The 15,392-nt window shown below is 27.4% G+C and overlaps 1 protein-coding gene across 1 annotated transcript in view; it reads right to left on the minus strand.

The window, feature by feature from the left end:
• Window positions 1-15,392, minus strand: part of LOC107064439 (uncharacterized) — a 272,414-nt gene that overhangs the window by 58,064 nt on the left and 198,958 nt on the right. The window contains exon 4 of the mRNA XM_015317128.2: window positions 9,368-9,501. Within this exon, the coding sequence (XP_015172614.1) occupies window positions 9,368-9,501 (134 nt within the window). The remainder of the gene's footprint in view (window positions 1-9,367; window positions 9,502-15,392) is intronic.

Consider the following 15,392-nt stretch of genomic DNA (forward strand, 5'->3'; position numbering starts at 1 on the left):
TCGAAGGAAGTGTATTTTACAGATAATTTTAACGAATAAAAGTTACACGTACTGTTTTTCGAAATCCATTGAAAATTCTGATTCAAAGTTCTCAACGAATTATTATTTAAAATTAATATATTGATTTTAATATGTAGCTGAGCTCTGAATCTTATTTTGTCTACATTTTGATTATTGAGGATAAATACGATTTTAAGCTGTTACAGTTAACATCATTTAAATCGGTCATGTAAATGGAAATTACTTACTACTTCCGTTTATTCAAACATCTAAACCATCTAGCAAAAAACTTGCTAGAAAATACTGATTTAGTACATAGACTAAAAAGATTCAACTCTTTTGATCTAGGAACATGATTTGGCTAATTAATAATCTTGTGTTCTAATAGAGTTATGTATGTTTACATACACAATAATATTATAATATATTTATAATAATAAATTATGTATAATTTTATTATATAATTAATTTAATATATTTATAATAAATTATATAATAAATATTTATATTATAATTATTATAATAATATATATGTATTATAATTTATAATAATAAATATATAAATATATAAATATATAATATATAAATATAATTATAATAAATATATAGCATATAAATATATAATAATAAATTATAATATTATAATAATATTACACTTATCATTGTAATATTTTTTTAATTTACAATTCATTTTAATAAATTACTTATAATTCTCGCTAAGAATTGATTATATTTTCTTTTATTAATAATAAAACAAAAACATAGCATCATTGAGATGTTTATTTTCATATTTGTAATCTTGTTATTTTGAATCATGATACACAACTAAAAATAAATATTATATTATTCAGGAAAATACACAAAAGCTTAAAATACGATTAAACACGAATTAATGAATTCTATTATATATATATATTTAATAACAATTAAATAGAATATAATCGAATAACAAAGAGGAATATTCAGATGCGAGACTAAAATATATAGATCATACTTGTTAACCGTAAATTCATTGGAGATGTGTTAACGGTAGAGGAGTATGCTTTACGGTTGCAGTGGTTTACTGTTTGATCAGCTATACACGTATACTTAATTGAGAAACAATACTGATCCCAAATTCTACATGAATTACGTGAACGCCGTTATATCATTTAATTACATTTAATAATAACAATTACCACGTTGGATAACCGAACCACCGTTATTCAATAATATAAGTTATAAAATAATAAGCATTTGTTTAAGGAATTTAGTTGACAGGATTATACTTGAGTATATCTGGTGTATTGTTTTTTTTTTCTTTTTCTTCTTTTTCTTCTTTAAATGTACCAAAGGAAAGAAAGAGGAAAGATTTTCTTTTTATCCTTCACGTGGAAACATCTGAAAATGCTCTTTGTTTCTCAAGGATTCGTCTTCTTTTTCTTTTTCATAAAAAGATTCGGAATAAAAAGTACGAAAGGATCAAATCCGAGACAAAAGGTCGAGAATAGAGAATCATTTCACGGTAGAATAAATGTCAAACGAAGCGAGATCTCGAGTCGAATCGAATTGACATATTTACGATACGTTAATAAATTTCGGGCTGATCTGATCGATGCTTTCTATGTTTATGCTCGAGTGTGTGTGTCAATACAGGGTGTTCACAAAAAACCATTTAATATTTATAATATGGTATATAGGATACACTGTACTGAGTAAAAAAGATTCAGTAAACATAGGCCTACAAAACTCGTTCTAAGATATAAACATTTTTTTTTTTCTAATATCATGATTGACTTGCTTCTATCGCATGTGATGTTAATTTTAGATTTTAAATCGCGTTTCAAGTGCTCCTATTGAAGTTCTGATTGTATATTACATTGAAAATCAGTCAGTTGTCGACCGATGATTGTAGATATCACACAGTTACGAAGTATCATGAAAATATCAGCTAAAGAAATATGCAATTTTTGAAGGAGTTCATGACGAAGATACCAAATGTGTGTAGAAATGGAAGGTGGACACGTGAAAAATCTTCGTGTAAACATCGCAAATCTAGTAGCAAGGCAATTATGATAATAACAAACAAAAATGTTTACTAAAACTTTCTTACCATCAATAAAGTGAATCTTATATACCGTATAAATATTGAATGGTTTTTATTGAACACCCTATATATAAATCGTGTATAAATTCTATTCTAATATAACTAGAGTGTACTAGAGTATTATAATAATTGTTAATTAATCGAAAGGAATGTGTATTGTTACCTGAAAACACCAAGTATATGATCTATGTACCGTCCTCCACGAAATTCACCTTCAGACTGGCAAGTTGTCGATTATTACATATCTTTTATTAAATATTGTTTATATAACTTTCCGAATGTTGCGCATGTGTGCAACGGTAATAATATTTCTAATAAAGAGAATTTAAGATTCAAACGTTCAATTTTTTCATTTTTATTTTTTATTTTTATGTAATTATTTTAACGCACCAGATCAATACTGTGTTCAGAATCAATACTTCATCATATGGGATGAAGATAAACGAAAGGATCTAGGACTAATGATAGTAATGAATGAAAGACAAAATTTCACAACAAAATATAATAGAATGTTGTTGTACATTCCAACCAACTAGCCATGTAAGTGTACACTACTCATATTAGATAAAGATGAAACCCATAAAAGGCTGACTTATAACATATATACAAACATTGTAAAAGAAAACCAGCGGGTTGCCACTCAATGGTAAAGGATAGGGAGTTTATTTGACTATTCCATTCTAAAGTAATACCAACTCAATCGACTTCAGCAGTAAACTCTTTAAATAGTTTTAGTTACTTTAATTTTTAATTATTGAGATTTTTGAGGTTATGTACAAATCACTAGTGTTTTCATTTACTATTATTATTATAAGCACCATCCTTAAAACTAAATTTTATTTGAAATTATTTTTTGATTTGGTGGTATTGCTAATGAAATGATGCTCAAATAAGAAAGTGGAGGGGATAAGAAGTGGCAACCCGTTGAAAGAAAACGATAACCCTGAAGGTAGTAAATTTCCACCCACATGTTATTTAACACGTTGACTGCCATGTCAGCCATGTATGGATGACGGCAAAAATTCTGAACAGGCCCAGTCAGCCACATACAGCTGATACTTATTTTAGCGCTTGAATATGAGACTACTGAATTGGTTTAAAAGTTTACTAATAAAACTTAAATTATTATTACAAATTTATTAAGAAAATTATTTACAATGGAATGCTTTGGAACATTCTATATAAAGTTGGAGTTAATCAGTTTAATCTGGACAAAACGTTGTTGTTCTTTTTGTATTTATTCATGCCTTTGATCGTTCTGTATGAAATCTTTTATTCAAATAACATAATTTGCAAGCATTTCTAATTTTTTGTCCAAGAGCATTTTTTGAAACATTTCGTTCTAAACGTACTTATATTTTGTTATAAGAAGATAAGAAACAAAAAATCCTTAATAATCTTCTAAAAAGATTATCTTCACCATAGGATAAGAATTTCTTTCTAAACGTAATAATTTCTTACTACAATAAGTAACTATTGAAACAGTATCTTTATCCCTTTGAGTACTGAATACTTTTAACTATAATTTCTTGTAAGAATAGAATAATTTATTATTAATCAGATTTTAATAATAAATTATATTATTAATTATTATTAAATTATATTATATTATATTAATATAATATATTATAAATTTAATTTAAAAATTATAAATTAAATTATATTTAGTAATAATTATAATTTAATTAATATAAACATTAAATTATTTTACATTAATATTAACAAACACGTATATGTGTTCGATAGACCACTCTGGTAATTTTTACCAAACGCATATATGCGTCCATTGCACTATAAGGATTATATACCAAGATTGTTGTGTAGCGCAGTATAAGGGTGCGCGTGAGTTTGACAGAGATTTTCTTGAAAACTAGTGTGGCAGTCAACGTTTTAAATTGAACAAAAAAAAGACAAACAAAAGAAATTTACCTAATGTCCACTGACAAATTGTAAAGCAGAAAACGAATATAATAAAAAAAATCTTTTATCTAAAAATATGAAAAAAAAACTTTTCTTCTCATTTTAATATAATAAATGTGAGTGTGTGTCTAATTGTAATTGAAATATATCTTATCTTTATAAAATTCCCCTGTCACAGAGTTTGTTATTCTTATACTCCGAAACGACTTGACCGATTTATATGAAATATTTTGTGTATATTCAGTAGGTATGAGAATAGTTTTTTCTATATTTCTTATACCCTTGAGTGATAAGGGTGACCCACCATAATTATTTTTCCTTTAAAAGGATATTAAAAAAAAGAGAGAAAAAAAAGACAAATGATATGTGCCTATATTCAGACAATGTAAAATTATATAATGTGAAGTAAGTGGTGATCTTATGTTACCGCTCATGCGCAGTTGGTTCGATATTAAGTTAAAAGAGAAAAAGAAGACAAATGTTATGTGCGTAGATTCAGATCTATCTATATATTTATTAGCCACAGCAACGCGTGGCCGGAGCACCCCTAGTATTTTCTATAAGAATGCATTTCATAAAAGAAAAAAAGAAAATCACAAAAAACAAAAACAAAAATATAAACAAATACAAGAAAACAAGGATATGTGTATCAATGTACTGAATGATTATGTAAATAGTTGAAAATCGTGAAGAAAATACAAAACTTAGTTCGACATGATTGGTTCGAATACACGAAAAGATAAGTGAACATCTTCGAAGTGAATTCGACCCGTGGGATTGGGAAAGAGCAGCACAAACCAGGAAGAATGGAAAAGAAAGGAGAGAGAAAGAGAGAAAATAGAAGAAGAATAAGAGAAGAAAGAAAGAGAAATTTGATTTCGAATCGTTTTCAAGGCGTAAGAAAACGCGATGCGACCGATAGATAGGGGGACTGACTTTCGTTTTTCGTTTTCCCAACGAGGAAAAAGGTAACGTTACAAATTCGACGGATTTCGCTTAGGGACTTTCAGACGTTTTCCTTCCCGCAATTTCCCCTACTATTTTTCGTCCTACATAAACCTTACGAAAAAGAAAAAAGAATAAAAGAGACAGATAGACAGACAGGGAGAGAGAGAGAGAGAGAGACATGCGCAAGCGCAAAGACGAACATGAACACGAACAGAACCGGTGAGTCTCAGAAGGGAAGAGGAGGGGGGAGGGAAGCTCTAATTTTCTCCGTCAGCCGTCGGCCAACCACGAAAGAATGTCAGGGGTGGATGAGGGGTGAATCTTTTTTACCCCTTCCTTCTTTTCTTCTACCCCCTTGGTTCCTCCCCCTCCCAACTGCAGCCCTCAGTTGCCAGCATTTCGTACTTTTTTTCTCAATTCCCTCTTGAGTCCTATAACGTGAGACGCGTGGTACGCCCTCGTTTTCCAGCATTCGGTCAAAAGAAGTATAATGAAACTGCAACGAAGAAGAACGTTTTTCTTTCTTTCTTTTTTTTTTTTTTGTTTTTTTTTTTCTTTTTTTCAATTTCTTCTTTTTTTTCTTGATTATTTTTATTTTTATCACAAAAAAAGATCTGCCCCCGATGTCTTACTACTCCCTTTATTTTTTAGTACAAAAAAGGTCTCGATGTGTCTTTTTTTTTTATTATTAGAATAATGATCCTCTCAATGTTTTTTCTTTTTTTATTTTTTTTTTTACTATTATTTTTTCTAATTACCAAAAAAGATTCAAATGTTGGTACTTCTTTGTATTTCTATTTATTATATTTTTATTATTATTGTTATTATTATTAAAATTATATATTATGTATTATTACTATTATTATTAATTTTTTTTTATTACAAAAGTGATCCTCTCAATGCTGTTTTTTTTTTTTACTTTTTTCTTATTACAAAAAAGATTCAAATTTTCGTTTCTCTTTTTATTTCTATTTATTAAGGTTAATTATTATTATTTTTTTATCGTAAATAAAATTTGTTTAATGATACTACATTATCAAGAATCATTACAAAGTTTTCTTAAATGTCAGCGGTTTCCCGTTCGATAGTCTTTAGAAAGTAAATTTCGATGTAATTTCTATTAAAATGCGAACTTCCCAACATCGAAGAAGATAAAGAAGAAACAGGAAGAGCAGAAGATGGAAGGAGGAGGAGGAGGAGGTGAAAGAGGTAGGGAAAGAGAAAGAAAAAAAAAGGATTTCGGTTTCGCGAGAACGAGCAAACACTGGAGGGAATTACGCTCGCCGTTTGGTCGTATCGGATAATGAGATCCTATGGCATTATCCTACAGGATTATGGATAATGCATTGCCACCGGCAACACGCTTACATTCTACTCAGAAAACAGTAAAACTTACGTAAGAGTGTTTTTGAGCGGATGTCATTCTACTTTCTCTTCTTCGAAGACTTTTCCCTTTATAAAAATTCTAACGTCATAAAGCAGAATTTTTATAGGTTCATTATACAAAAAAAAAAGAAAAAAGAGTGACTCATTTTAAATAATATGGTTCAACATTTCTCATTCTATTAACTTCGTAAACAATATTGTTCAAACTGAGATTGCTACCTTTCGAGAGGGGGAGTAATTTAATTTATTTTACGGTTTTAAAATAAATGCATGATTATTAAGATATTAAAATTATACAATTGTTTTCCTTTTTTTTTATGGGAATCTATATTTTAAGCTTAATTTTACTCATATAAATTTAACGAGTAATTACAATGTAACTTTGTATTAATATTTAATAAACTCATCGTAGCTGCAAGCTAAATAATATTTATAATACAATATTGTATATATTTAAATAAAATGTTTAATTAAGGAAATTAAAATTAGGAATCATTGCAATTTTAAAGATTTAATAAATAAGTATTCTAAAAAATATTGATTAATGAATTACATATTATATTACATGTTACATTACATTGTGTATGTATAAACAAAATATTTAATTATGGAAACTAGAAATAGGAATGATTGCAATTTTTAAAATATGAAAACAATAAATACTTAAGTATTCTAAAAAAATTAATTGATAAATTTATTATTAATCACATGTTACATAAAATTAATTTTTTAGTTAATCTTCGTAATAGCATCTTATATAATTATAACTAAAATTAAATTTACTCCTCAAAATATATGAATTTTATATTTAAAACATTTATTACAAAATATCAATACGATTGGCAGATATTTGATCAGATCATTTAAAAAGAAACACTTTGCATAATTAAAAGCTTCATCATTTAGGTAAACCATATTAAAACTTCAATAAGAAATTAATCTTAGGATTAATTTGATTACATCATTTTCACGATAGAAATACATTTTCTGTTACATTTCGCAAAATTTTTCATAAAGTAAAACATAAGAAAATGGTTTTATTTCCTTTTTTACACAGGAAGTAGTATTTTCCGAGTAAAAATTTCAAATTTAAGTAAAACGTAAACTGGACGTTTCATATAGAACGATCAAGATTAATGTTCTTTCGCTTTCGAAATATTACACTCTCGCTTATCGAAAATCGATAATCGAATGGTAACGAAGAAGAAGAAGAAGGAGAAGAAGAAGAAGAAGATCTCAACGTTTCCATTCGAAGCAGATAGAACGAGACTCACGCAAGAGCATTCATCTGCGAACGAATCAATCTCCGTGGAATTTCCTCCATCCACTCTCTTTTTCCTACTTCTCAAACCCACTTCCACGTCCCCACGCCCTTCCATATTCGTTTGCCCTATTAACCGAATTTCGGGAAAAAAGGGGAGATGATTTTCATACTTCATTTCAGCCAATAGAGAACGAAATATATGAACTACATTTTGCTTCGAACCACTTGGGGGTGGTATATACTGTTGTAACTTCTACAAATATTTGAATACTCGAATATGATTAATTTTTTACCTTCAAATTTCGGTTATTTATGATGTAACCATTCTAATTATTTCTTTTAGAATTAGGTTATTTATTAGTCTTGATAAACATACATAATTTATTCAAAGATTTTACATATGAGCCGTTCAAAAGGCAGAGTAAATAATTAGTTAGCTGTGATTTGACAAGTATACTTGTCATGTGAAAAAGGTTTGTTACTTATTAATTATTTAGATTGCAATTTTAATGAAAATTAAAATATATTTGTAGATTTTAGGATGATTAAAATATTTAGAGACTATGACGAAATAAAATAAAATTAAAAAAAATATATAAATAAATGTGAATAGGATGTAAAGAGATTTAGAACTTTATATAAATAAACTAAAAGTTTATTCAGCTAATATTGCATAATAAAAATTATAAAAAAAAAATTCTGTAAAATAACAGGGAAACGATAATATTTAAGAAAAGACAGAATAATGTTTCAGAATTGTATTTCGTTTTATTTAAACTTAAAAACTTCATGTTCATTTATTATAAATTAAAATCACAGATTAAAGATAATTTTTTTCGAAGTTTTGAAAAAATGGTGGTTCATAATATTTTTCCATTTTAATAAAATAACCTAAGCACAACATACGCTATAATAAGTGCTTATATCATAAGCACTTATTTCACATTAAAAATTTATAGAATGAATTAAATATAAAAATTCAGAAAAATTTAATTATTATAGAAGATTGAATTTAAAAAAAATAATCGGAAATAAATAAAAATTATAAATATAAAACCATTTTGTTTTACAGTAAAATGGTTATGCCATAAAATTTTAAAATTATTATTTAAATATTAAATTACATTAAATATCTGATAAATGAACATAATTCGAATATTTTTGTGACCAGAAAATACGACATTACTTAATATATTATACGATACGATATTATTTAATTTAATATATACGACAATCAATAATTTTAAATATACAATAGAGAAATAAATTTTTTAAATAAATTTTGTATATGAGATTATCAAAATTAATAAAAGATCTGTCGCTAAAAACAATAACCGAGTGATTTCTTAGTAAACAATCGAAAAATGAAATCATAAGTTTGATTATATTGTAGTGTCCGAATTTTGTTAGGACACACTGTAAACACTGTACTCTGTTATTTTAGCAAAAAGGAAAGTTTTTTCTTTTTTTAATCTTCTTAACTTATATTAGCTGCCTTTTATTAAATGTCTAATAAATTATGACAACATCTCGTTATATTTTCTTATATATAGTTTCTTTTCCTTTCTATATATATTAATTACACGCGAACCTCTCTCTCTCTCTCTCTCTCTCTCTTAACAAGTAAGAAGAACTTTCATCGAAAGATAAAACCAATCATACTTTCCAAAGCTACGATGATAACTTATATAATCATGTAACTTAAATCAAGCAAGGGAAGAAACTTCTTCTGATGTAGATCATAGAAAGTAAGTACTACTCACCGGACTGTTATTAAGAGTGAATGACAGACGTGCCGTTGGTCTTGATGGTGGTAAAGTACAATTTGCTCGTAGAGTATCACCGGGATCGTAACGTTCACGATCGGATACGATAAAAGGTTTGCCTTCGGGTAAAGCTGAAATGATAATAAAAATTATCAATCACATTATCATGCTCAAAAATTATTTTTATATTTTAACCTATAAATTCAATATATCTTTATTTCCCTCTTTCTCTTTGTTTATCTTTTTCTCTTTTACTTAACACATACTTTTAAAATTATATTATTATACTAGGATGTTCTAGCTAAGCATTGCTCAGTGGCTTTGTTATAAAACGTTGATTTAATAGAATAAAAAAATATTTAATGCAGTCGAATTAATATTAAATAATAATTTATGGGACTTAAAATTAGGCATAAAATAATATAAAATTTATAATATATATAAATAACAACACCCAAAATAATACCACAATTAGAATGGAATACATAAAATAATAATAAAGGAAAAAATAGAAAAAATGTAAGGTTATGTCGTATGTAAATTAAAATAATTGAATTGAAATACAACGCCATTTATTGAAAACATATAGTACTTTGAGACCTAGATAACCTTTAAATAATAAATTCTTAAATTAATAATACAAAATAAAAATGATCGCGATAAAAACTATTCTATATCCTAAATTGAAAAAAAATACACAAATAAACAAAATTTTATTAAGATTGATTCAGTAGTTTCGAAGTTCACTAGAAACCAACAATATGACATTAAATTTTTATGTACAAAGATTACAACAAGTAGAAAAAATATAAAATAAATCTTATATACATTTACTATTAATAATACATTTAATCCCATTTTAGAATTAAGTATTATTACTATTTCTATTAACTTTACTCATCCTAACGTTTAATTAATATTCGAAACACAATATCGGAAGATATGCAAACTAACGGATTTGATTTTAAGCTTCCATAGTAATCATGCTTAGTATGTATTATCCTGTTCAGTATCTGTCTCTTTTAGTCTCCTTTCTTTCTCATGCACACACATGCTCTTAAATTTGGCACTTATTGTCGCTTAGAATATCCCGCCGAGTGCAGAGAGTCTTCTCGGTTAGGGTAGCAAACATTATAATCCTCGTGCCACTTTCCACCTTGCTCGGAACTTATCCAATATTCGGGTAGCACTAAGAAACCCGTTGGGTTAGCTGTTTCGCACGGGTACCTACCTACCTACTACTACTACCTACCGTGCTAACTTATGCGTACGTAGCACCATCGGCACTCTTAGAAGATGATGGAAAAAGCAAGTCCCCTTTACCCACACCCCACCACTAACATCACTTCTACCTCTTCTCGTTTGCGGCGGCACGTGAACAACCTACATGCATTTATATCTATTCTAGTTGTGTATATATATACAGGTATGTTTAGGTGTGTATCTGTGTATGTGTACTTGAATGTAATAGGCAAACAATGTTGAGTGGATCCTCTTCTCTTTATGATACAACGTTCTAACGAGAATTATATGAATATTATATCGAGAAATAACGAACCACAGTGAAATAATCAATGTTTTATACTATTTCTTACTCATTCTTTTATAATAATTTAAATATTTATATTTTACGAGAAATTTCTATTATAACATGCTCTATGTTGAATGTCAGAATGAAAACAGATTTTTAAAGAAAGAGAATTCTAAAGATAGACCAAGAGTTAAAATCTTTTATCTTCGTTTTTTAACGATTTCATTATTTAGTTTTTTCTAAATTCCTTTTAATAAAAATATATTACAAAGTAATTATAGTCAATGTCGAAGCCACATTGAAATAAAGTAGTTTCAATCAGATCACCAAAGTCATGCAATGCAATCTCTTTGAAAATATCGTCTATACTTGATAAACTTTTTATAGAAAATTAACTCGAACCTATACAAGGTACAGTAATAAAGATAATAATAAAAATTCATTACTTTATAGACAATAAAAGTAAAGAACACGTTGAATAAATTATTTTTTGTTCTGATGTATCTAATATTAAAGCTAGTAGTTCAATTATAGCTAATGAAACAATATTGTTATCTATATTATCATTAATCATCCTAACGATCATTTCGTATTACGTCTACTTGCTATTAGAAACGATATTAGAAGATATGCAAACTAAAGGATATGTGATTGCAAACTCCCATAGATTTAGCCTAAGGCTACGATAAAGAGCTGATTCGCTTTACGATAGTACGATTAATCGAATACCACAGTTACATTGACTAGGTTTCCATCGGAATCGAGTTGAGTCGAGCTTAGGATCGATCGTATCTACGATATGGTACTTCTCGCACGAAAGAGCACACGGACCAACCACCAAGCCCGAGATCCATTTCGAACGATGGAAATGGAATTTTTTTTCCTTCTCCCCCCTCCCCCTACTTTTCCTACTCTTTCTTTCTTTCTCTCTCTCTCTCTCACACACACTCTACCTGCTACTCACCCCATCCTCCTACGTTCATATGCTAGAAAGGACGATGCCCATACATTTTTCGATATCAAAGAATAGCGTGCGCGATTCGCCGAGCTAATGGAAACTCCCATCGTACATCTACTACTATTTTTTCACATGAACATTCACAATAATACGAAAGTGAGTGAATCGTTTTTAAAGTCGGTTCAACAAATGACATGGCACTTTTCTCACTTTTTCTTTCTTTCTTTCATTCATTTATTCATTCATTCTTTCTGTCCTTCTCTCTCTCTTTATCTTTTTAAAAAAATTTCTATTTTAACAGATTTTTTATTTTTTCATTTTTTTTTTTTTTTATTATTACAACATGAATGAATGTGTCTATATAAAAAGGTAAAAAGAATAGCAAAAAAAAAAAAGAAAAAAATTTATTCGCGGTAAAGATAATCGTCAGTTCGATTCCACAATATTTCTCAAAAGTTTTTCCTCCTCTCATCGAAAACGAATTGTTGAAAGCTTAAGAGCATTTTTTGTTGTTGGTAGATTCAAATAAAAGAGAGCATCGATGTTCTATTATTTTTTTTTCTTTTTTTTGGACATTTCAAGTATCTCCCCGTACAATCGAATGGAAAAACTTTTTCGATGGAAGAAAAAATTATCTAGCGTGAAAATGATACGTGCACTACTTCGTTATAAGGGTCATTATAAGTTAATATTTTTGTTAAGATGTCAAATTTGATGTATTTTCGATTTTATATAAATTATTTTTTATTTATTAATAATTATTAAATTATATATAAATATCAATTTAATTATTAATATATTTTAATTAAATATATTTAAATTATAATTATTATAACAATTATTAATTATATGTAAATATTAATTTAATTATTAATAATTTAATTATTTAATTAATTAATTAAATTATTAAATTATATTTTAATTTATTCTACCTATCTTTAAATATTTCAATTATTCGTCTTTATTAAAATCGTGGGGAATGTACAAACTAATATACGTTTTTAAGATTTAAACTTTTGCAAATTTTTGTTTTACCTAATTACTTAATTTAAAAAATGTAATAAAATATACTATAACCTTTTGTCTTCAAATAACGTAAATTAAACCTTGCCAAAAAATCTATGGAAAATAAAAGTGAAATAACGTTTATATGACGAGATTAAAATGTAACAAATTACATCGCTGTTGAGTAAATTGATTCTTAATTAAAACCTATTTTCAATATTTAAAATATATTATTTCAAATATGTTGGTTCTAATTTCTCTATACATATATATGAATAAAACAATTTATATTTCAATATAATCGACAGTATGAATAATGACAAATTAATTTATTTATTAGTAACAATTATTGTTTCATATAAATAAACAGTATCTACCAACCTTCTATCAAGTTGTTCTTCGTTCTTTTATACAATATTTAGTTTTTTTTTTTTTTCATTAATTTCATCTTTTTTCTTTTTTCTTTTTTTTTTTTTAAGAAATCGAACAGATTCTTTGTCTCTTTTTCTTTCACTTTTTCTTTCCTTTTACTTCACGCCACTGTTAATCGGGATTCCAATTTGATTAAAAATTTGATTTCGCACCCATGCACACTCGTTCTTTCGTATCTCTCGGGTATCCTTTATCCATTGGGATCGCTGGAAAGTCGATATCACAGAGAAAAAGAGAGTAGATAGAAAAAGAGAGAGAGAGAGAGAGAGAAAAAGAGAGAGACCAAGAGAAGAAGGACAGTATTCGAAGAAAATTGACATGCAGCTACGATTTTTCCCGTAACTCTGAGAAAACTTCTTCGAGAAGAGATTCGTTTACCTTGAGGAACATCCGACGGGTATTATCGTAAAATATGAAATTCATATCTCCAGCGAGCGAAGAACGGTTCAGGGCCGTGCCACGAAAGATTCTTTTCGCTTCAATTCAAAAACGCTAAAAAAGAAAGCGATTCAAATGGATACTGCGATTCCTGCCAATTCCTTCAAAATTTCTGACTTTATTTTACTGCAGAAACATTGAAAAAATTCAATGATTCATTTACATTTTACTGATTGCAATAAAATTATTTCGAAATTAATCAATGCATTTTTTATGTTCAATTGTTTGTATATTATGCAGGTTGAATACTTGAAATAGTAAAACATTCAAATGTTTTCATTTTGTATATAAAAATTAGGATGTTCCGGCTACGAGTTGCTGTGGTTTTGTTATAAAATGTTCATTTAATATAATTCTAAACTATTTATTAAATTATAATAATACACAAAATAATACAACAATTATTGGGTTGTCCGGAAAAATCGTGCCGATTTTGACAGAAAATTGAAGACGACGCTTTTAAGTTTTTTTTTTTTTGGTACATATTCATTAAATTATGTATAAGTGCTATTCTGTTCCAAAACCTTTCTCCACCTTTAAAGGTAATTTAAAAGATTTCGTCCTTCTAGAACTTTTCAGATTTTTCAGCAAAAACACTTGCCACCTACCAAAAATCGATATGAACTTCCCGGACAACCCAATACAATGGAATACATAAAATAATAGTACTCGAAAAAATATAAAAAGTAAGGATAGTTATGTCATATGTAAATCTAAAAAAAATGTATGACGTGAATATATCGAAATAAGTGAATTGTAATACAACGGCATCTATTGAAAACTTACAGAACCTAAAAAGTTAGATAACCTCTAAATAATATGTAAATCTGAAAAAAAACGTATCACGTGAATATATCAAAATAATTGAATTGTAATACAGTGCCGTCTATCAAAAACTTACAGTACCTAACAATCCAAATAACCTTTAAATTATAAATCCTTAAATTAGCAATAAAAAAATACAATATAATCGCGATACAAACTATCCTATACTCTTTATTGGAAAAATCACACAAAATAAAAAATTTTTATTAATAATAAGATCAGTTCAGTAGTTTCAAAGTTGATTGAAAACCAACAATATGTGATACTAATTTTTATATTTAAATATATCGTTATTATTGTTCATGTTAGTGAATTATTTGTAGAAAATTAATTCAATTTTTCATACAAAGATTTTATTTCAGTAAAGTTAGTCACGTTTATCGATACCTAAACTTTGTTGAAAATTTTAAAAACATTTTATATTCTTTTAATAAATAATAAATATTTTTTACATGATTTCAAACCTTTTTATGTTTTTTTTTTTTTTTTTTTTTATCATTGTATGAGACACGGAAAATCAATATTAACATTTTCGTCATTTTTATTTTTTTATTTTTTATTACCGTATGGGTAATAATGCGGATAGAACAAAATTATGTGCCGTTTATAGAGAGGATATACGTTAAGTGAAAACCGGTGTCGAAATTGGTTTTCGATATCTCATTCTGGTAATTTCGATTTAAAAGATGCACTACCAGGATCAGAGATAGCCCAGTTAAAGCAGATAACAACAACAAAAAACACCTATGAATGTTAATCGTCGTATAACAACGTGAGAAAATAGCTAAGAAGTCTGGATTCAAATTATAAAAAGATATACTTTTATTTACTAT

This window comes from Polistes dominula, unplaced genomic scaffold (assembly GCF_049000335.1).
Source record: "Polistes dominula isolate Pdom_NZ unplaced genomic scaffold, Pdom_raw_medaka contig_482, whole genome shotgun sequence".
Classification (NCBI taxonomy): Eukaryota; Metazoa; Arthropoda; class Insecta; order Hymenoptera; family Vespidae; genus Polistes; species Polistes dominula.